Source organism: Mastigoproctus giganteus, chromosome 6 (assembly GCF_048544385.1).
Source record: "Mastigoproctus giganteus isolate SK-2022 chromosome 6, ASM4854438v1, whole genome shotgun sequence".
Classification (NCBI taxonomy): domain Eukaryota; kingdom Metazoa; phylum Arthropoda; class Arachnida; order Uropygi; family Thelyphonidae; genus Mastigoproctus; species Mastigoproctus giganteus.
In genome coordinates, this window is record NC_143580.1 from 58,757,658 (window position 1) to 58,782,804 (window position 25,147).

Consider the following 25,147-nt stretch of genomic DNA (forward strand, 5'->3'; position numbering starts at 1 on the left):
CACTGCTGCTCTTTCCCACCTGGCTACGGAGGTGCACAGGAAGTGATGCTTTTAGTTAAGACACAGACTAAACTCTTATTGAAGGCCAACTGCCAAGTACTTGGTGCAAAGGCTTGAGCTTATGTTCAGCTTCGAGACAAATATCATTATCTGTGACTCTGCCTAAGTTGCTAATATCTTTTTAAATTGAACAGCATCACTAGAATAGGTGAATCCACTACATTAGTTAAATATCTGAGACAACTTCAATGAGAAAAGAAAGTTTCATCATGATCAAAATTGAATTCAGGAAAAGCAAACTGATTTTGATTTTATTTCAACTGCTGCATCAAAATACCCTTCAGTCCTGTACTGTACAGGGCAAACTTGGCCCCATGCAGTGCAATATATACAATAATTCTACACATTAATACAGTCTATACAAAATTCTAGGAGTTAGAGAAACAGAACAGTTGCTACATTTTTGAAATAGATGTTTTATTTCAATTTCAAAAATGCTTAGATGTTCATTTACGTAAAATATATTATTTGGTCTAGCAAGTTCACTAACAGAGGCCAATGAAAAGTCAGCAAGCTTCAAAACATGCTAGGTTTGTGAGATTGATAGAGTTGAACATAAGCAATTCTCAGCATCAAGTACTCTGCTCTTGGTTTTCAGTGAGAGCAGAGCATCTCCATGATTCAAACAAATCACAAGTAACAAAATAATTTTGATTTTATTTCAAATACCCCTGAAATCCTACAGTATTTCTTGATTTTCTGGATAACTATTTTCTAAATCAACATTTTAGAGGGATGACAAGCGAAAGTAATATACTTGATCTGTTAATCAGCAATAATTTGTCATGTATTAAGAATCTTCAAGTAAATGAACCTTTAGGTGGTAGTGATCATAGTATATTAATGTGAGATTTATTCAAAGAAAATAACTATTGTCAAGGGTAAAGAGAAGCAATATTTGTTTTCAAAAAGGTGATTATAATGGGCTCAGTCATTTTCTAAACTCTTTTCAGTGGAACCAACTAATGTTAAAAAAGTGTAAATGCCAAATGGAAAGTGTTCAGAGAGGTAATCATTGAAGCCACTGAAACATATTGATCAAGGCTTAGACTAAAATGGATATCAACATAAAATAATGAGTTTGAAATACATTTTCTTCTCTGTCACTAAGCAGGAGCTTAGTGACAGAGAAGAAATTGGATAGTTATACAACAGGATGGTTATAAATTGTCAGAGGACAATTTACTGCATGGAAATAATGGAATAATATCCAATAATATTATAAAAAGCTGCAAAAGAGGTAGTTAAACCTTATACCTTAATAATAGGAGCATCCTTAGATTCAGGAGAAGCACCAACAGATTAGAGATGTGCAAATGTATCTCTAATAAAAAATCAGATCTATAAGGGAGTCCCTGGTTAAAGAAGCATTGCAGGACCATCTAGACAAGACTGCAGTTATAGTTGAGACACAGCATGGGTTTGTTAAGGGTAAGTCTTCTCTGACCAATTTGATTGGATACTGTGATGTGGTCACAAAGGAACTGGATGTAAAAAATAATTTTGATATCATATACTTTTTTAGGAAAGCTTTTGATACTGTTACACATGGAAGACTACTGTACAAATTGTAGCAGTATGGCATTAAGGGCAAGTTGCTGCTATGGATAAAGGGATGGTTGAGTGGGATAAGACAGAGTGGTAACCAATGGACACTGCTCTTCGTGGACTAATGCTATTAGTGGGGTCCCCCAGGGTTCTCTGTTGGGCCCATTGTTGTTTTCTTTATTCAATGATACTGATGAAGGTCTATTAGACTTAATGTCTATGTTTGCAGATAATATGAAGGTTGGCAGGGTTGTTAATGACAGTATGTTACTGCAATAGGATCTAGAAAAGTTGGGCAGATGGGCTGAGAAGTGGCAACCGAAGTTTAATGTTGACAAATGCAAAGTACTGCATATGGTTGGAGGGTTACTGCCACCCATATGCAGTTACTCTGGGTAACCCCAGAGTAATGTACCAACCATGAGGCACTACACTCAGGGCAGTGGAAAATAAAAAAGACGTGTGTGTAATTGTGCAGTCAGATATGAACTTTTTTTGAGCATAGTAGAAAGGCTGCAAGAGCAGCTCATGGGGTCTCGTCAATGATTATACAGGAATTTTGCTAGCAGGGAGAAGGAGGTGATTATGCCTTTGTCAATGGTCAGGCCACACCTTGCGTACTGCATACAGGTCTGGAGGCTTTATTTTAGAAAGGATGTAGAGCTGCTGTAATGAGAGAATTGCAATGAGATGAAATAATGGTTGTTCTTATCAAGGAACACTTAGGTTCTGCAAATTGCAGTGTCTGGAGACTAGGCACCTGTGAGGTGATCTGAATCAGGTGTAAAATGTTTTGAATGGTTTGAGCAAGCTCAAATGTTGATGACATTCTTCCTTTTGGTCAGATTCTGTACCTGAGGGGCATAAATTAAAATTGAGGAAAGACAGTTGTAGAATAGATGTGCAGAAATTTGCCTTTAGCCAGCAGGTGGTTGATTGATGGAACACATTTCCATCTGTCATTGTGGAAGCTGACAGCTTAAATAAATTCAAGGCTGAATAAGAAAAACTTTTGGAGTGATTGGATGGGTGAAGGGTTTTTTTTTTTTTTTTTGCTGATGCTATATAAGCTTGCTTCCTTGCATCATATGCCTCTACTAATGCTAAATTCACTTTCAAAGGAAATTCCAGGAAATATTCAAAAGGATGTGATGCAGGTCATAAAGTAAATTCCAAAGGAAGAGTTTTAGAAATGTTTTCAGCAGTGGTAACATCACTAGAATAAGTATACAGCCTTCCTTTCACTTTGACCTATAAATTCTGGTGCCACTATTTAAAAAAAATAAGTGTCACCACTTTATAGTCAACTCATATAAGTAATTATGCACTAAAATGCTATTATTCACATACAGTTCCTATTTGTGATTTCTGCTGTTTAATTTTCTGTAATTCAATACTACATATTTGTATACTGAAAGCTGGAAATCTCTGCCAGAAAGAAATTTAAATTGTGTTTTATAGAAAATCAAGGAAGAGAAAAGAAAAAACAACCAAATCTATGGGAATTAAACAATAGCCAACAACATGAGCAGTAATTACACAACTACTGCACTAGCACATCTCATGGTGGTGGTGGTGTGTAAAGTAACACAACAACCAATGCCATAAAGGCACCAGTATTCTGTATCTGTAAGTATTCTTCAGTTGGTTGTCTATTTGCTTAATTTTTTTGGCTGATGCCGTATAAGCTTGCTTTCTTGCATCATATGTTTATACTAATACTAAAATTAATGAAAGTAATCAAGTTATGATATTTTAAGTGGATAGGCTGAAAAATGACCACTGAAGTTTATCAATGACCACATTGATAAATACATTGCCACACACAAAAGGGTTACTGATTGTTATAATAAACTTCCACTTAATGTTGTTGAAGTAGATAGCTGAAGTCTTAAATTATTGGAAGGAATGGGAAAATGAAGTTTATTTTTATAAGGTGAAACTAGTTACTTTAATTTTTTTAAAATTCAGTTTACTTATTTTTTGATGGTACTACTGTTGTGTGTGCAATCAAAACAAACACACCAGTTAATAAATGTAAGAAAAGAAGTTGATACAGTTTATCTAAATAATATCACGAAAATTTATATGAAATGTGATTAAAAAAAGCAACACCTTATATCATTACAGCTTTATGATATATAGTGAGAGTGGCTAAAGGTGTAGAACAGCACATGCTGAAGAATATATTCATTTATCACATGGCAATGGAAATGAAACAATAGCAAGGTCCCCATAATTTTTTTCTGATACATGTTTCTGACTCTTAGCAATAATTCACTTAATAAAGTGGAGCCTACATATCATGCCAGTTCTGCTAATTTTCCAGTTTCCTGCAGGAAATACTGCATTTCTGATAAAAATTTTGCCTGATATTCTGAAAGGTAATGCCTTATGATAGTGTGACCCACTACACTGTATTTTGTGAACATACTTTTTTTACTTATATCACAGTTAAATTTCATCAAAAATTGATTTATGTAACTGCTGTGGATCAGCACTTCAAATACAGCCAACAGCTCAACTTTCAGCCGTGACAACACTGGTTTGAAATATCAGAATAAAATGTTTATCAACAGTCACAATCTCTCGATTTTATCAGACAAGAATTAATGATCAAGCAACAGTATTAAACAGAAAAAAAAAACAAGAAGTTGCATTTTCTACAAGCACCTGCCAGTTTATGTACTATTATCTACATTTAACACAATGTCTAAATGAACTCAACCTTCATTTTTCCTTTTCTTGATGGCATCATATGAGAATTCTCTTACACACACAACACATGGCATGAATCATTAAAACTTATTTTGATGTCCCATTAACATTTACTTCAGCTATTTTTTGTACAAAGTGAAGAGTTTTTACAACCCAACTTGATTCTCGAACATTTCACAAAATATGTATGTACATAATAGAACAGGCAGCATATATAAATATATTTTGCATACAGTGCATTATCAGTTTTTTTAACAATATTAAATATATCCAGTACTGAAGTTTTGGGAGGTACTTGCTCAAGCTGACATATTCAATTTCAAATACAAATGACTTCTTTTTGACACCATCTAACCAAGGCTGTGATCTTCAAAAAATCCCTGTGGAGTCTCTTCCTAAAAGGCAAGGATATATGTAAATTTAAACAGGCAACTTCCAAGAAATTTTTGGTAAAATTATTGAATATTTTCATTTTATAAAGATTCAGTACAGCTATGTCTGGTTTATTCTCTAATGAATATTACCCTTCCCAATCGAGAATATAATTATAGTGCTTACAAAGCACAACCATGAATTTATGGATCCATGTCTACAAAAGAATGTTTATCATTAGGTTCTGTTTTGCAAGGGGACATTTTCTTACAGAACTGCTCCTCTCACAGACTACCTGGCCCTGGAAAAGTATACATTTCCACCCCACAGGTGGAGATTAGGTTCTTACATTTATAGTTGTGTTGTTAAAAGGTACAAAATAAATTAAAGTTTTAACTAAAAAAAACATAAAAGCTTATGGGTGTTTGCAGTTGGAATATAGGATTTTTTGAGTTAATCTTCATTCCTTGCCACTGATTAAGTTTATTTAACCTGTTTTGAATTGCATGGATGAATTGCATGGAGATCACATCCTGGCTAACTTTCTTTTATAGCATTTTTTTTACACAGTTAATCAACTCTGTTCACCTAATTATTACTTGTGGTATCTTTAACCTGGCAGTGGATGTAATAAAAAAAAGTTAAATGGGTAGGCACTCATTGCGTTACATGTAATTATCAATATTTCTGGGGAAAAATTGCAGAAATTGTTTAAAATGCTGTACTTATAATTCTGACACCATTTTGATGTCCCATTGAGTAATAAGAGCAAATAGTATGTTTAGTAACAGCAAACTTGTTATCCACAAAAAAAAAAAAAAAAAAAATTCCTGACTACGACTTCCAAAATATGATGTAGAGCAAAAGAAACCAAAGCCAAAACCTCTATGAGAAAATATACACAAACGGATGCACAGTGCATTCTGAACGCAGACATAACTGAATTGAAAACCATTCTAAGCTCATATTAACACTGACAATGCTAACAGATATTTTAACAGTGGGGAGACACGATGGAGTTTACCAACATGTCTAGCAGTAGGTTAAAAGGAAGTTTTTCTTTCAGTTTCTCTATTAAAAATTCAAACTCTCAGTTGAATGAAATTAAAATCTTTAATTTAAATTCCATTCAAGAGAGAGTTAAAAATTTTAAATATTAATTTTTTTTTGTAAAATTTTATTGTAAATTTTTTCTATCTTGTGTTTGTTGACTTTCACAAGTGACAGAAAGATAAAATTAACTCCCTTCCTACTTTTTTTTCTCTTGGTTCCAAAAGAAGCCGAGAATGAATTTTTTATTTTTATTATTTATTTATTTTTTTTTAATGGAGAAGGTAGAATCTCAATTTTAATAAAACCCAATTTTTTTTGTAAACGAATTCTTAAAACTCAGGTCTAGAAAATTTTTTAAAATTAAATATGCTTGCATTAGAAATCAGAATAAATTTATTCTATAATAGCAGTGATTTGTAATATGGAACACGCAACACATTTTTTTTTTTTACTGGGATTAATTAATATTAATCTTTTATGTTCTTTTATTTACATTCATACTTAAACAAACCAGCTGGTCAATGGCGATTTCAACCGGTAGTAGCGATATAAAAAATTTTTTTTCACTGTTTTCCCACAATATTTAATTCAGGCAGAGATCCTCTATCTAATTTTTTAATTTCAAGTTTATCATTGTATGATAGCAAAAAAAAAAAAGTTTTTTTTTATACTAATTTCTGAAAGCATGAAACCAAGCAATAATACTTGCAAATACACCAACAAAAAGTAAGCAAGTTAGATATTTTCCATTCTCCACCAACCTTTAGCATTAGAAGGTATATGATACAAGAAAGCAAGCTGATCTCATTTCACCCATCCACTCACTCTAAATGTTTGTCTAGTTCTGCCTTGAATCTATTTAAGTTATCAACTTCTACAACAGTGGATGGAAGTTTGTTCTGGCAATCAACCACCCTCTGGCTAAAGGCAAACTTCCGCACATCTATCCTACAAATGTCTTTACTCAATTTGAATTTATGACCACTCAAGCAATTATTCTAAGCAACAAGAAGAATCCCATCAGCATTGAGCATGCTCAAACCATTCAATACCTTATACACCTCAATCAGATCACCACACAGGTGCCTAGTCTCCAAACACTATAATTTGCAAAATTTAAGCCTTTCTTCGTAAGAGCAACCCTTCGTTCCAGAAGCTCTATATCCTTCTTAAAATGAGGCCTCCAGACCAGTATACAGTATTCAAGGTGTGGCATTGAGCATGCTCAAACCATTCAAGGCCTTATACACCTCATTCAGATCACCTTGCAGGTGCCTAGTCTCCAGACACTGTAATTTGCAAAACTTAAGCCCTCCTTTGGAAGAGCAACCCTTTGTTCCATTCACTAATCTTGTTGACCTTCTCTGTACTCCTTAAAATGAGGCCTCCTGATTAGTATACAGTACTCAATGTGTGGCCTGACCATTGCCTTATACAAGAGGATAACACCTCCTTATACTTGCTAGAAAAATTCCTGCATATCACTGACAAGACACCATGAGCTACTCTTGCAGACTGTCTGCACTGCTCAGAAAAATTCATATCTGACTGCACAATTACCCCCAGGTTCTTTTCGTTCTCTAGCACAGTCAGTGTTGTACCACACGGTTGATACATCACTCTGCGGTTACTGCTACCCATATACAGTACTTGACATTTGTCAATGTTAAACTTCAGTTGCCACCTCTCAGCACATCTGCTCAACTGTTCTAGATCCTGTTGCAGTAGTGTACTGTCATTAGTGTCATTAACAACACTGCCAACCTTTGTATCATCTGCAAACTTAGACATTAAGCCTGATACACCATCACCAATATCATTAATAAATACAGAAAACAACAATGGACCCAACACTGAACCTTAGGGGACTCCACTAATAACATTAGTCCACAAAGAGCAGTGTCCATTGATTACCACTCTGTTTTTTCCCACTCAACCATCCCTTTATCCATAGTAGCAATTTGCCTCCAATGTCACTGCTCCAATTTGTGCAGCAGTCTTCAATGTGGGAAACATTCAAGGAATTAATGTTGGAAGCTACTAGACATTTCATACCGATTAAGCAATATTGTTCAAGGTTCAGGCCTAAATGGTTGACAAATGAACTAATGAGACATGTGGCAGAGAAGAAAAATGCATGGGACACGAATTAACAGGTAACTTGGAAACCTATGATAGATATAAGCTGGTCTGTAACAATGTCACAAAAGAGAATAGGCAGGCGAAGGCAGATTATGAGAAATATTTGGCAACAGATGCAAAGAGTACTTTACTTATGTAAAATCTTTAAGGAAGGGAATGAATCAGATTGGTCCACTTGATACCGACGGTTCAACTGTTGATGATTCTGCTCAGGTAGCTAACAAACTAAATGAGTATTTTGCATCTACATTCACACGTGAGGAGCTATTCAGGAATGGGAATGCCAGAGGTGTATTAAACTATGGTAGTAACTAGACGATTTTGTAATAACTGAGAGCAAAGTGGAGGCGAAATTGTTGCAGATAAACATAAGAAATACACCTGGGGTGGATGAGATCTATCCAGTTATATTAAAGGAGGAAGCAAAGCAAGTAAGCAATCCCTTAGCCATAATTATGAGAGCTTCTTTGGACTCAGGGGAGGTACCCATGGACTGGAGATGTAGAAATGTGACCCCAATTCACAAAGGAGGATTAAAGGGTGACACAAGTAATTACAGACCTGTTAGTTTAACTTCTGTTCCATGGAAATTAATGGATTGGTTAAAGAAGCACTGCAGGATCATTAGCATTAGCATTAGTAGAGGCATTTGATGCAAGAAAGCAAGCTTATGCAGCATCAGCCAAAAAAAAAAAAAAAAAAACCACTTCCACTTCACCCCTCTGTTCGTTCAAAATACTTGTCCAACTGAGCCTTAAACTTATTTAGGCTATCAACCTCCACCACAAGGGATGGAAGTCTGTTCCACCAACCAACCACCCGCTGGCTAAAGGCAAATTTCCGCACGTCTATCCTACATCTGTCTTTCCTCAATTTGAATTTATGCCCTCTCAGGTGATTTTTCTGAGCTAGAGGAAGAATCCCATCAGCATTGAGCATGCTTAAACCATTCAAGGCTTTATACACCTCTATCAGATCACCTCGCTGGTGCCTAGTCTCCAGACACTGTAATTTGCAAAACTTAAGCCTCTCTTCGTAAGAGCACTCCTTTGTTCCATTCACTAATCTTGTTGCCCTTCTCTGTACTCGTTCCAGCAGCTCTACATCCTTCTTGAAATGAGGCCTCCAGACCTGTATACAGTGCTCAAGGTGTGGCCTGACCATTGCCTTATACAATGGAATAATCACCTCCTTATCCCTGCTGGAAAAATTCCTATATATCATTGACAATACTCCATGAGCTACTCTTGCAGCCCGTCTGCACTGCTCAGAGAACTTCATATCTGCCTGCACAACCACCCCCAAGTCCCTTTCATTCTCTACCACTGTCAGTGTAGTACCACAGAGTTGATACGTTGCTCTGGGGTTGCTGTTTCCCATGTGTAGTACTTTACATTTGTCAATGTTAAACTTCATTTGCCACCTCTCAGCCCATCTGCTCAACCTTTCCAGATCCTGTTGCAGCAGCATAGTGTCAGTAGTGTCCTTGACAACCCTGCCAACCTTTGTATCGTCTGCAAACTTGGCCATTAAGCTTGATATACCATCATCAATATCATTTATAAATACAGAAAACAATAATGGACCCAACACTGAGCCCTGAGGGACTCCACTAATAACATTAGTCCACGATGAGCAGTGTCCATTGATTACCACTCTCTGTCTTCTCCCCCTCAACCACCCCTTTATCCACAGCAGCAATTTGCCTCCAATGTCACACTGCTCCAATTTGTGTAGCAGTCTTCCATGTGCAACCGTATCAAAAGCCTTTCTAAGATCCAAGTATATAATATCAAAGTTATTCCCTGCATCCAGTTCTTTTGTGACTGCATCATAGTATCCAATCAAGTTGGTCAGGCGAGACTTCCCCTTAACAAAACCATGCTGTGTCTGAGCTATAACTGAAGTCTTGTCTAAATGATCCTGCAGTGCTTCTTTAACCAGTGCCTCCATTAATTTTCCTGGAACAGAAGTTAAGCTCACAGGTCTATAATTACTTGTGTCAGCCTTTGATCCTCCTGGAACAGGACCAGGGTATGTCTGCCAGGGGCAAAGGTTGATGACGTTGTAGAGCGAATATCATCTTTTAAGGGCACAAAAGGTGATATAGTTGTACACGTTGGCACTAATAATATTAAGAGTAGGAGACCGGCAGAATTACTTAACAAGTACAGGTCACTGTTGAACAAAAGCCGAGAATTAGGGTTGAATTTGAAAGTGTCTGCAATTCTGCCCAGACACGATAGGAGGGAGTATACGATGAGAGCCTTGTCGATCAATTCGGCCCTGGAAAGATTGTGCAAGGCTCAAGGGGTAGAATTTTTTTCAGCCTGGACTGTACTTGTTAACAGGAGAGATTGCTTCTACAGGGATGGGATACACTTAAATAGAAAGGGTGCAAGAATATTTGCTGATGCTATCGAGGCAGTGTTAGGTGGGTCGGAAAACTGCTAGCTTGGGGGGAGACAAAGACCAATAGATTGACAGTAGCCACTGGCAGAGGTGAAAGAGATTCTTGCACTGCTTCTATTAGAATGAGCAGAAGCCTGAAAAACAAGATGCATGGTATTTCAGAGACTGCTGGGAGCCATTGCGGTACAAGTAAACACATGGGTTGTGTTAGGGTAGCTAAGAATAGAAACAGGTGCAGGTATACTTGCGTGTACACCAATGTGAGGAGTTTAGTAAATAAATTTGATGAATTTGAGGTATTGCTCAAAACATCGAAGGCAGATATTGTTGGGATATCAGAGACGTGGTGTCACACAGATATAAGGGATGCAGAACTGCAATTTGGGGAGTACAACGTCTACAGAAAGGATAGACAGGATAGGAAGGGGGGAGGGGTTATGCTATTAGTTAAGAAACACATAAAAACCAAGGAAGTGAAGCCAGTCGACATCGCTGGACAGTGCAGTGTGGAGTCAGTTTGGTGTGACATAAACACTGGGAGATCAAAATTGAGAGTAGGAGTGTGCTATAGGCCTAATGACTCTGATGAGTATAATAAGGAACTGTACAGGGAAATAGAGTGGGCCAGTAAATCAGAGTGTCTTATAATGGGAGATTTTAATTTCCCAGATATTGACTGGAATTTGGGGGCTGGTTACTCACACACTAGCAGGGATTTTGTGGATTTATTGGATGATTGTTTTCTACATCAGCATGTTCGGTTGGCAACTAGAGGGAGTAATACTCTTGATTTGATTATCAGCAGTGATTCTTCATGCATTAAGAATCTGCAGATAAATGAACCACTAGGTCGCAGTGATCACAGTGTGCTGAAGTGGGATTTACTCAAAGAGGTAACTACCATTAGGGGTAAAGGGAAGGGTTATTGCTTCCGTAAAGGCGACTACGATGGACTGAGACAGTATTTAAATTCTATACAGTGGGACCAACTGATGATGTTACCAACAGCAAATTCAAAATGGGAAGCATTCAAAGAACTTATCTTGGAAGCTACTAGGCTTTACATACCAACTAAGAAATATTGTTCAAGGTTTAGGCCAAAATGGATGTCAGATGAACTAATGAGGCATATGGCAGAGAAGAAAAATGCATGGGATACATACAAATTAACACATGACACAGAAGCCTATGATAGATACAAGTTGATATGCAACCAAGTTACAAAGGAGGTTAGGCAGGCGAAGGCAGATTACGAGAAATCCTTGGCAAGGGATGCAAAGAAAAACAGCAAAGAGTTCTTTACTTATGTAAACTCTAGAAGGAAGGGGATGAATCAGATTGGTCCACTTGATATTGATGGGTCAAGTGTTGATGATCCTGCTCAGGTAGCTAACAAACTAAATGAATATTTTGCATCGACATTCACACATGAGGAGTTATTCAGCGAGGGGAATGCCAGAGGTGTATTCAACTCTAGCAGTAAGCTACAGAATCTTGAAATAACTGGGAGTAAAGTGGAGGAGAAACTGTTGAAGATAAACACAAGAAAGGCACCCGGGGTGGATGGGATCTATCCAGTTATATTAAAGGAGGCAGCAAAGGAAGTAAGCAAACCCCTTAGCCATAATTATGAGAGCTTCCTTGGACTCAGGGGAGGTACCCATAGACTGGAAATGTGCAAATGTGACCCCAATGTGAACCTATAGTACTTAGTACTGTGCATGGGTTGGAGGTTAAGAAGATGAAAGATACTTGTTGACATTAGACTTGAACTTCTGAAGATTGTAATTTTTGGGAAATTACGATGAATGAAGGCTGTTCCAGAAAATGGAAGTTGAATGAATAAATGAGGAAGAAGAAAAGTTGGTTCTGTGAGTTTGAAGTTGGACAGTAAAAGGATGTTGACTGGTTGGACACGAGTTCAGACTGCTTTGGAAAAGAGAGTGGGAATTACAGAAGCCAATTCAGAAGAACAGTGCCCATGGAAGTATCTATAGAAAAAGCATGCAGCAGAAACAGAACATCTGAGATGAGTGGAGAGACTCTGTTAGAGATGAGTCATTAATTAACCTAACTGCTCTCATTTGAATGGAATTGACAAGACAGAGAGGTTTTGGAGGCATCGTCCTGGATGTGGGAACAATATTCCATGGTAGGGTAGATTTGCAATTTGTACAGAGTGAACAGCTGTTTGGAAGAAAAGTAATACTGAGAGCAAAAGAGAAAAATAGATTTTTTTAGATGCAGAGGAAGCAATATTTGTAATGTGCTTGTGCCAAGGGAGATTAGAAGTCAGGTAACCCCCAATAAAGATATATGACCCTGCCTAGAAATCAGAGTATTACTGAAGATAAGCATAGGAGTAGAAGAATTATTTTTGTGGGATATAAGACAGGACTGAGTTTCAGAAGAATTGAAATTAAGTTATCTTTGCCCCACTGGAGATCAGCATTTAAGGAATTGGTAGTGGATATTTGGTAACTCTCTAGGAGGCTTCCAGATCAGCTAGTGTATAATCTCACTACCTCTATTCTGCCAGATAGTGACAGAAGTTGAAACTGTTTGAGCAGGGCAAGGTTTCTCAAACTAGAAGGTGGAACACAACGTGCTATCATCAGCAAACCTGTGGATATAATTTCCAGTCCATTAATGGAAGAAGGTCATTAATATACAAGAGGAAAAGAGTGGGGAAAAAGAAAAAAGAGTGGGAGAAAGAACTGAACCTTGAGGAACACCAGCATTAGTGGAAAAGTTAGAAGAGAGAGCCATCTACCATCACCCACAGTGAGCAGTCAGAGAGAAAACTGGATAAATATTATAAAAAACAGATGGCAAACCATAAGGTGGAAGCTTATTTAGAAAACCTTTATGCCAAACACAATCAAAAGCCTTTGAAATGTCAAGAGCAACTGCTTGAGTTTCACCAAAATTTTCCACTGAATTTTTCCATAGGTGGGTAATACAAGCCAGAATATCACCAGTGGATTGACACTGACAGAATCCATACTGGCAATGATTGATCAGATGGAAGGTTTTTAGATAACTTAAGAGTTGGTGGTTAATTCAGTACTCTATTACTTTAGAAAGAATAGAAGTAAGTGCAATGGGGTGATAACTGGTTGGGAGGGATTGCTAACTGTTTTTTGGAACTGGCAGGATATGAGCATATTTCCAAGCAGAATGGAAAACACGTTTGAAATAAGAAAGTGAAAAAAAGGTGACGCAGAACAGGACTAAGTTCAGGAGCACAGGTCTTGAGAACAAGAGGAGAAATACCATCAGGAGCTGGAGGTGTCTTAGCATCAAGATCATTCAAAATCCTGATATCCTTTTGAGGGGAGACGACCATTCCCAGTACACTGAATGGCGTGTACTAAGAATGGTTTACCAAGATCATCAATACATGAGTTGGAAGAAAAGTAGGATGCTTAGCAGGTCAGCTTTATCTTTGGCTAAAGTGGCAATAGAACCATCTGGTTTTGACAGAGGTGGGAACAGAGATGGGCAAAAGTTGCAGCCAACAGCTTTGGCAGGAGACCAGAATGCTTGACTACCATTTGGACAAGAAGCACATTTTCTACTCTTAGCATGTTCGAAGTCTTTGGTCTGATTAATAACTGCTTTACAACTGTTGCGAGCTTTGGTGTAGGCAGAAAATGAACCTGGAGATTTGGAGACAAGCCAATTACAACATGAAACATTCTTTTCTTGAACAGCCTCAACATAATTATTGGAAAATCAAGGATCAGATAAAGGATGAGATTTTTAGGTGGAGTGTGGAATAAAGGAGTCCATCCCTACAAGAATGATTTCGCTGACACGATCTGAGCAAATGTTGACATCAGAAGATTTGAAACAGTAATCCGATCAAGGAAATGAAATCTTGCAGATCATCTGATTTTGCATTCTTGTTATGCCAAACAACACGAGGTTGAGAATGGCCATGAGAGAAAGGCTCCATTGGAGAAGAGACCACCATCAAGTTGTGATCTGAGGTGCCTAAAGGACCACTCACCTTGACCGTGTACTTAAAAGGGTTGTTTGTGAGAAAAAGATCAAGTGAGTTGGCTGTGTGGATAGGATCATTTGGTATTCTGGTAGGTAAATGACCAATCTGTGTGAAGTCATTAGTGATTGCAAAAGCCTCAGCATCTCGACCAGCTGGGTTGGTGCATCTAGAAAATTTAAGCCAATTGGAGTTGTGAACATTAAAATCAGTAAGGAAAATTACCTCACTGTTAGGAAAGCTGGACTGGAGAAAGTCAAATTTCAAACAGATAAAGTCAAAGAATTCCAAGTGATAAATGGAGTTGGGAGAATGATAGAGGCAACAGATGAATTTGACAGAACATGGTAGAGAAATTTTAACCCAGAGATGATCGAAAAGAGGATATTACAAATCACTAAGTTTCTGACAGGGAATATCAGAATGGACATATGCACAAGTACCACTTTTGAAGCGAAAGGAATCATACAGCAAATAATTCAGACAACTGAGATGAGCAATGGTTGAATCAACTGAGAACTGGGATTCTGTCTGAAAAAGAACATGGTGTTTGGCAGACTAAGTGGAAATGGACATCACTGAGATTAGAAGCAAGATAATGTATATTTGTGAAACGAATAAGTAAGTTTTTGGGAAGTTCAGGTTTGTTTGTAGATAAGTTTGTTCTATTAGTTTGGCAGTTCATGGTGTATTCGGTAGTAAGAAAAGGTGGGGGGGGTCTTGCTATAAGAAGTAATGAAATTTTTGGACAGGGCATACACATGGCAAGAATATAACCAGCTCCTTGACATAATATGGCCTCGATAATGCCCCTCCTCCCCACGCATACATACTCAGAATTCCTGCAGTCACTATCTGGCAGAACAGAGGTAGTGAGATTATACACTAGCTGATCTGGAAGCCTCCTAGAGAGTTACCAATAGGTTCGGTCCAGTGGACTATCTAGTGGCGGGCCTGCGAACACCATTTTAGAGCTGTACCCTTGAAATTTAAGGAAGATTGGATCTCGTCATGATGTCCATCATAACCTCAAAAGTCATCGGTCATACTGCATGATGGAAGAGATGAGGAAGGGTTGTCCGGAACTTAGCTCTGGAGACTAAACATGGGTTCCACCACTTCAAGCCTCCAATAAGCAAAGTGGTGGTATTTCACCAGTTGATGAGAGTCATCAACCACCTAGTATTGCCTGGTAACAGAGAGGGGCGACATTCCTCTGTGTGGTGTGGGGCACCACACTTCAACCCCTGCTTACATTGGTTCCCATCTAGGTCATCTCCAGTATGCTAGGTACTGTATTTCCGGACTTGCACACAGGACTATTAGTTACTCAGGGTTACTAATAGTCCTGACATTGTGAAGATGCAAGCAGAATCCTCATGCTACCTTGAGGATTTTGCTATTACAGACCAACTGGACTTCAACAAAATTAGGTAGACTTGAATGTGACCCGAATATCAGTTCCATGAGCGATTTGGACTTCTGGGTAGCAAACACAGCTTGGCATACTTGAGAGAATGTCTATGACAGCCTCAAGGACCTATATATGATCTCAGGTTTTGTATGATATCAACGGTTTACTCAGAAATGAAAGAAAAGTAATAAGAAGTAATACTATATCAGATATATTAACAATGTTTAACTGCTGTACAGAATAGGCATTAATTAATCTTTGCTAAATGTAAACAAGCTAAAAAAAAAAAAAAAAGCCTACAAATTAAAAATTTGAAGTCCTCCTGAGTTAATCAAAAAAAATTTCCTTAAAAGTGTACACTGGAATGTCTGGATTTAGTGGTCGGTGATCGCTCTGAACCGGATATAGTTGCCCATCACAGCTATATCCCACCTTCCTTGGTATCCCTTCTCCACTAAAGATCCTTGGGTTAGAATCTGTTCCTATGCTATTTGCTGACATCACCTAGATTTGAAGCATTCTCACCTGAAAAAAATCCAGGTGAGAATGCAAGTAACAGAGTTTGATTGACATTTTGCATCCCATTTTTCAATAATTTTGAAACTAGTTCTTAATAATTTTTACTCTTAATGTTACAAAGAAAGTTATTCGCTATAAAGTGAAATGACTGCCAAGCATTTCTCCCACCATCAGTCCTTTTGTCTTTCATTTCTTGTGAAGTTGTCTGCTTAATTTATGGACCAATAAACATGCTACCTTGAGGATCCAATGCTTCAACAAATTATTTGACCAGCCCCAGCTTGATGTGGACTGATGGAAGGAAGGCTGTTTCTTGAAACCAAGGAATTGTTTATTACACTGTGTGCATAAGGCGATAACATATGGCAGACCATTTTGTTATCCTGTACAGAGCAAGGTAACTTGGTGAAACCACCTTACAAACTCAGAAGGAAACCCAAGAATCTTAAATTCAATAGACATCTTGTTTATATCTGATCATACATGATCTCTAACATGCTGCATGGTTCAATAGTCTATAGTATGAATAGTGTGTAACAGGAATCAATCAATCATTTTCTGTATGTGGAAGCCTTGCAGCTGGGATCCAGTAGATTCCAATTTTTTAAACAAGATGTCTGGAGTTTTGCAATGGATTTAGTTAAGCCCAAATCTTTCATTAGGTTAACAAGTTCATCCCAATTAGTAAAATGTGGTGCTTACTTGAACAGGCTAAGATGTGTAATCTCATTTATTTCATTCTCTAGATTCATCAACCAATTCTTAAGACTCTTCTCTGGAATGTGGATTGGGAGTTGGCAGATAACTGTGTGGCACCAGGAAACAGAGGATGAGTTGCTGAATATACAGGGGGTCCCCAGTATACGAGTCCCTGCAATTACGAGGATTTGAAAATTAAAGCTTTTTCCCTTGAGAAAATTGACCAAGCACTTGAATATTTTTTTGTGAGAATGATCTTCTTTTATAATAAAAAATGTCTAATAAAATAATTTTCCAATTTTTCAGTTGCTTCACCCATTTTTTACTATGTAAAAGTACAGTACATAATAATCATTACTATTACGTCGCATTTTAGGACAGAGCCTCAAGTTGCGTATTGAGTTAACATGCTTACAAGTTAGTGCAAATGCATCAGATCTGCTCGCAGATAACTACTAAATAGTTATCTAACCTAACCATTACTATATAATACCAGTGTAGATGCACCATATCTCCTCATCCTTCACAACGAGCTGCCCATGTGTTGCACTACCTCGAATAAGAAATGCTTCACTTGCGATACCAGGGTACCTGCCCACCCATGATGAAAAGCTAACTAGCTTTGAAACGGTGCCGTCTGGGTGGTGGCGCTCACTGAGAATAAGCAACAATAGTCTTCTCTATGAGTGAAGCATTACTTATTCAAGGTAGTGCAATACATAGGCAACTCATTGTGAAGGATGAGCACAATATGAGATACCGATGAAATGCCTTTCACACTACTACCGTAGTTTTTTTTAAAGAGTTGTTATTGTAGTTATTTGGTTTTTAGGAGCATTAGTAACTAAGGCCATATTGCTCCGGTGCGGTGGTCATTCCCTGACCTTTCCGCATGCTCCGTATTTGGTGGTGACGGGCTCGAACCCCAGTCTAATCAAGAAGCGTGTGCTACGCACTGCTGCTCCTTCCCACCTGGCTACGGAGGTGCCTTTAAGAGTTGTCTGTGGTATATCTACACCAATATCATATAGATATAGAATCTTAAACTCTTAAAATATTATACCTAGTTTCATTTATTTAAATAATAAACATTACAAAAATTTGGTCCCCGTTTTAAGTGGAATTTTCTGGAACCAATTATCCTTGGATAATAAGGATCCCCCTGTACTAAAACTTTTTGATCCTCAGCCTTCTTAAACTTTTATATATCTACAATACAAGAGCAGTAGCTGTCACTGATGGTTTGAGGACTCTATCCATTTGCAAAGTATAGCATAAGGCATACATTTACAGCTACTACAAAATCATACCTCTAATGTTGACCTGCAATTATAATCTACAGCAGAAATGAAGTGCCCAAAACTTCCCTTGATCAATAATAGGTATTCCAAAATAGGCTTCATATGTGCTGCAGGACTTAGAATTAGCAGTGGAATATGATGCAGAAAAGCAACCATATACAGTATCAGCAAAAAAAAAAAAAAAAAAAAAACTTCCTATTTCACCTATCCATTTGCTCCAAATGTTTGTCCAGTTCTTTGAATTCATTTAAGCTATCAACTTTCACAACAAATGGAAGTTTGTTCCAGCAATTAACCACCTGCGGCAGGCTAAAGGCAAATTTTTGCAACTGTCTTTCTTCAATTTGAATTTATGCCTGCATAAATCAAGTGCATAATCTAAGCAGGAGGAAGAATCCCATCAACTTTAAGCTTGCTCAAACAATTCAAAGCCTTAAACACCTCAATCAGATCACCTCACAGGTGCAATTTGCAGAACTTAAGCCCTTCTTGGTAAGGGCTTAAGTTCTGCAAATTGCCTCACCAATCTCGTTGCCCTTCTCTGTACTCATTCCAGCAGCTCTACATCCTTGCTAAAATGAGGCCTCCAGACTTGTATGCAGTACTCAAGGTGTGGCCTGACTATTGCCTTATAAAAAGGGATAATGACCTCCTCAACTCTGCTAGAAAAATTCCAGTATATGATTGACAAAACCCCATGAGCTGCTCTGGCAGCCTGTCTGCAATGCTCAGAAAACTTTCATATCTGACTGCACCATAACTCCAGGTCTTTTTCATTCTCCACTATACTGAGTGTAGAGGAGAATGAAAACTACACAGCACAGTTGGTATTGCACAGTTGCATTTTACCCTGGGGTTACTGCTATCCACGTGTAGTCTTTGCATTTGTCAATGCTGACTTCAGTTGCCACTTCTCAGCCCATAAGCTCAACTTTTCTTAGATCCTGTTGCAGTAGCGTACTGTCATTACTGTTGTTAACAACTCTGTCAACCTTTGTATCATCTGCAAACTTGAACATTAAGCCTGATATACATTCATCAATATCTTTGCTAAATATAAGAAAACAGCAATTGGCCCAACACCGAACACTGGGGGGACTCCTCTAATAACATTAGTCCATGAAGAGAAGAGTCCACTGATTACCACTCTGTCTTCTTCCACTCAACGATCCCTTTATCCATAGCAGCAACTTTCCCCTAATGCCATATTGCTCCAATCTGCATAGCAGTTTCCCATGTGTAACAGTATTAAAAGCTTTCCTGAAACCCAAGCATGATATCAAAATTATTTTTTGCATCCAGTTCCTTTGTGACCGCATTGTAGTATCTAATCAAATTAGTTAGGCAAGATTTTCTCTTAAACTCATGCTGTGTTTAACTATAACTGCAGTCTGTTGGGATCTCCCCTGAATCCAAGGATACACTCATAATTATGGCTAACTGTTTGCTTACTTTCTTTGTTGCCTTTCTTAATACAACTGTATAGATCCCATTCATCCCAGGTGCCTTTCTTATGCTTGACTTCAAAAATTCCTCCTCCACTTTGCTCTCAGTTATTACAAAATCATTTAGCTCCTTGTTAAAGTTTGATAAACATCTAGTTTACACTTCCCTACAGAATTCCTCATGTGTGAATGTAGATGCAAAATACTCATTCAGTTTGTTGGCTACCTGAGCAGGATTATCAACAATCAAATCATCGATATCAAGTGGACCAATCTGATTCAATCCCTTCCTACTAGAATTTAGATGAGTAACGAAGTCATTAGCATTAGCAGAGGCATATGATGCAAGAAAGCAAGCTTATGCAGCATCAGCCAAAAAAAAAAAACCCCTTCCACTTCACCCCTCCATTCGTTCGAAATACCTGTCCAGCTGTGCTGTTTTTCTTTGCATCTGTTGAAAGATTTCTCATGATCTACTTTCGCATGCCTCACCTCCTTTGTGACTTGATTGCACACTAGCTTAATCTACCATAGGCTTCTGTGTCACCTAATAATTGATATGCATCCCATGCATTTTCCTTCTCTGCCACCTGTCTCAGTTCATCTGGCAGCCATTTAGGCCTAAACTTTAAACAGTATTTCTTATTTGGTATAAAAAGCCTAGTAGCTTCCAAGATTAATTCTTTAAATGCTTTCTATTTAGAATTTGCTGTTGGTAACATCATCAGTAATTCCCACTGTATAGAATTTAAAAACTGTCTGAGACCATTATAGTCACCTTTATGAAAGCAAAAACTCTTCTCTTTACTCCTGATGGTAGTTACATCGTTAAGTATATACCACATCGGTACACTGATCACTGCCACCTAGTGTTTCCTTTTACTGTAGATTCTTAATGCACGAATAATTTCTGCTGATAATCAGATCAAGAGTATTACTCCCTGTGGTTGCCTCTCAAACATGCCACTATAGAAAACAGTCGTCCAATAAATACACAAAGTCTTTCTAGTGCGCAAGTGACTTGGTGCTGGCAACAATGTTATCCTATATAATATAGGATAATATTGTTGCCCTTTAGAATGAGCCTAGGGAAAACAGACCTTTGTCTAGTAGCAATAGGACACTTCAAAAAAAATTTAAAAATATATATATATTATACTAAACAACAAATTTTTGAGTCATAACTTGTTATGGGCATGAAAGTAAGTTTACTTTATAGATTTTGGGTGCTATACATGGAAACAGTGCTTAAAATGTCAGATTGGCTCTTGTTTTCGCAAAAGGAATTTTTTTTATATTTATACAAGGTATATTTTTTTATTTATATGGAAGTAACATGGAGCTACAAACATACCTGTATCAAACATGGGACCTTTATGCCTTTCAATAGTATTCAGCTTCGGTAGCTTTCCTTTTTGCCACCTAACATGGCAGCACTCCATTTGCTTTTGTATCTTTTACCCTTGCTTTGATGTCTTAATGGAAACGCTCACCATGTTTGTTGTAGACAGCACCACAGTTTGGCGAGAAGAAATCCAGGTGTTAGTGCAAGAAATGCATCTTCAAAGATATGTCGCACCCCAATTTTTCGTAAGAAGTATAGTGTGTTCATGTCTAACAGCACCAGGGGTTCCCCCCCATCTCCGCCTCGTAAGAAGTAATGAGACCTTTCACAGGCTGCCTGTCGTTGCTGGCTTAAATATTTCCTTGAAAACCAGTTGAAACATTTTGAAAGGCTTTCCACACTGATTTCTTGCTATCACTAAGGACACATTTGAACTATTCGTTCTTGAAAAGTTGCCTTATTTGTGGACCAATGAAAATACCTGCCTTAATCTTCTCTGCAGTAAGTCTTGGGAATTTCTCTTGCAAGTATGTGAATGCAAGACTGTTCACTTCCAAAGCCTTCACAAAATTTTTCATGAGCCTCAGTTTAATGTGGAGTAGTGGAAGCAAAACTTTATTTGGATCTACCAGAGGTTCAAATGCTAAGTTCTTCATTCCAGGTGTTGCTGATTTTCATTGAGGCCAACTCCTCTTCTTGTAGTGCATATCCTTGGCATGACTATCCCACTCACAGAGAAAGCAACAATGCTTAGTATAATCCTTCAGTAGTCTTAATAAAATGGCAATTACCTTTAAATCGCCACATATATCTGCCACTCATACTTCTGATAGTGCACCTAAGAGGATGTTCTCTATCTTTGCATACATTTCTTTTTTGTATATAATATTGGTGTAAACACACCATAGACAACTCTTAAACAAAAAAACTAGGTTAGTAGTGTGAAGGGCATCATTTTATCTGTATCTCATATTGTGCTCTTCCTTCACGAGTTGCCATGTATTGCACTACCTCGAATAAGTAATGCTTCGCTAAAAGAGAAGACTATTGTTACTTATTCTCAGTGGGCACCACTACCCAGACGGCACCGTTTCAAGGCTTGTTTGTATATGTGTGGGATAATAACTATCAATTTGTCCTTATTAGACTTAGAAAAGCAAAAAGTTGAGGGAAAGTTATAGGAGTGGAAGAAGAAAAGAAACTGTGTAGAAGAATGAAAGGGACAGTAACTCCTTCAACTCACACCACTCAAAAACTCAAATTCCTCAAATAGGCAATGCTTCCCCAGTAGAGAAGACTGTTGTTACCTATTCTTGGAAACTGTGAATATCAGGCTCCCTCTGGTGACTGTTTCAAGGCTTGTTGGCCTTTCACCGGTGGGTGGGCAGGTACTCTGGTACTGCAGACATGACAATAATCCCACAATATGAGAGATGCCAAAAGGTGTACGTGATTTGTGGGATTATCTTCACAACTGGATTGTCATGTCTGCAATACCAGGGTACCTGTCCACCCACTGATAAAGGCCAACAAGCTTTGAAATGGTGCCGTCTGGATGGTGGCACCCACTGAGAATAAGTAACAACAGTCTTCTCTTTTAGTGAAGCGTTACTTATTTGAGGTAGTGCAATACATGGCAACTCATTGTGAAGGAAGAGCACAATATGAGATGCAGATAAAATGATGCCCTTCACACTACTAACATAGTTTTTAGTTTAAGAGTTGTCTATGGTGTATTTACAGCAATATTATATAGATTATTATACTCTTAAAGATATGATGCCTTGTTGCATTTAATTTTACTTAAGTTTCTTTTTTGTGGACGGCATCAAAAGAGGTATTGAAGGCAGCATATTTCCATTGTGTAATAACACAGCCTTGAGGCTAACCTTAGAAGCATCTATAAATAGTTGCCATTTTTTGGGAACATGCCTCATGTTCATTGCTGCCATTAGACCATCAATATCCTTACAAACAGTGAGTTTACCATCTGTTTGATAGAATTTATCATACTCTTTATTTCGAGTATGAAATGTTGTCACTTTCACAGAAAGATCTAGAAGATTCCACTGTTATCTCGAAGCCAAACGCTCTGCCTTATTCTTTGGCAGTTTGAGATCCCTGATGAGGTCATTAACTTCACTGTCTGTGAGTTTATGTGGTTCAGAAGGATAAAGGTTTAGACAAAATGGTGGATCTCTTGAAGTAGATGGCTGCTGTACTTCATGTATATCAAGTTGATGTTCATCAGTGTCTTCATCTTTATCAGAGTATACAGAAAAATGGTCGGGTGGTTCAGGAATAGGTAGTACTTCACTGTGAGGAATGGGATGAATTGCAGATGGTATATTTGGGTACGTCGCTGTCCACTTTTTCTTCATTATCATCCCTTTTCTAATAGGAGGCACCATACAGAAGCAACAGTCTGTGAAGTGATTTGTTGGCTGCCTCCATATAATGGGCACTGCGAAAGGCATAAAACATCCTTTTCGATTCACCCACGCATTGAGTTTTGATGAACAGGTAGTGCAGCAAATGTGTGGAGCCCAGTTCTTGTCCTTGTTGCCTACTTTACACCCAAAGTAAAAGCAGTAGGCATTTTTTATGGCTCAAGTTAAGGGACGCTTTCTTGAAGCTAATGTGACTTCTCTACATACATAACAGAAGCCATCCAGACTATTCACACAATTACGGGCCATATTAATATTACACAACAAATACTGCACAAAAAGTAAGAATCTCACAGAAAACAAATTACCCAGTACCTAGGTAACATGAAATTCAATGATTACTGCAACAGAGTTGAAAACTCATTTGAGGTGACAACTTATGTGATGCAGAGTGAGGAGACAGTTGCTGATCACGTGATAAGAGCATGGTGGTACTGAAACTGTAGTGTTACCGCACATTTTGCCGAGAACCGTAATTGATAATATAGAATAACTCGCTAATATGAGACCCCAACTGTAATTCAAAAACAAGAACCAATCGAGAAATTTCAATGTGATTTTCATGTTCAGCAGCATGAAATTTGTCAAGATTGAGTATTTTCATTTTCGTAAAATTTTACGTGTTGACCAGTGTTATACAAACACTACAGGATTTACACAGTACTGCCATGCACTTAGGTAATACATATAAGTTTTACAAAACATAAAACCTTCAATGCCCTGAAATATTGACACTAGAGAAAAATTAATGACACTGTTGGATTTGGCACACAAGAATACACATAAAAAACATTATGTTAATGATGTTTTTTATGTGTAAACAAAATCAAATACATAACAAATAGTTTTTTGTTACTTAGTGTAATGAAGCTAAACTTACCTTAACAACCAAACCAAACCAAACCAAACAGACTGATAGGGAGAAGAGAAGAATTATATCTTCACGACAGGCCTCATTCTTCAAAAGTCATCACACATATATGAATATTTCTGATCACTCAGTAGTTTTTTTACTTTCTATCCATGATTTTGGCACATTCTGCCTTCAGGGCGGTCCCAAGTTATCAAGGTGATTATTTGGGTCATTGTTCTTGCAAGGACATATTACATATGAGTGAATTTTATTTGCAGTTTTCCATTGATTTTTTTTTATTTTTTTTATTATCAATTTATGCAATTCTTACTCTTTTCCAGATGGTACTCACAAGGGAATATAAATTTAAATCGAAAAATAATGGCTGCAGGATGACTGCAGAAATTTTTCCTTGTCTGGAGAATAACTGGTTCTTGGAATAAACTTCTACCTGGTGTTATCGAAGTGCAGTTTGAATAAATTTACAGAAGAATTAATTAAATTATTAAAAAGGAGGAAATTTAAGTATTTATTTTATTTAATTTTTTAATGGCTGATGCATAAGCTTGCTACCCTGCAGCGTTTTGCCACTACTAATGTTTATTCGAAGGTTTGGCACAATCATTTACATCTCTTTCAGTACAATCAGATTGGTACCTGGAACCTTACCCCACCTCTGTCTCTGCTAGCAAAATTATTATATATCATTGACAAAACTCCATGACCTGCTCTGGCAGCCCGTCTGCACTGCTCAGAGAACTTCATGTCTGACTGCACAATTACCACCAGGTCTTTTTCATTCTTCACCTC

The 25,147-nt window shown here is 37.7% G+C and overlaps 1 protein-coding gene across 2 annotated transcripts in view; it reads right to left on the minus strand.

Moving 5' to 3' along the window:
• Nucleotides 1-25,147, minus strand: part of LOC150084324 (AP-1 complex subunit sigma-2-like) — a 159,651-nt gene that overhangs the window by 18,253 nt on the left and 116,251 nt on the right. The window contains exon 5 of one of the 2 annotated variants that reach the window (XM_090375170.1): nt 3,766-4,721. The exons of the other annotated variant lie outside the window; for it this stretch is intronic. Within the exon in view, the coding sequence (XP_090231296.1) occupies nt 4,677-4,721 (45 nt within the window). The 3' untranslated portion in view covers nt 3,766-4,676. Of the gene's footprint in view, nt 1-3,765; nt 4,722-25,147 lie in introns of those variants that run through there. 2 annotated transcript variants of the gene reach the window in all.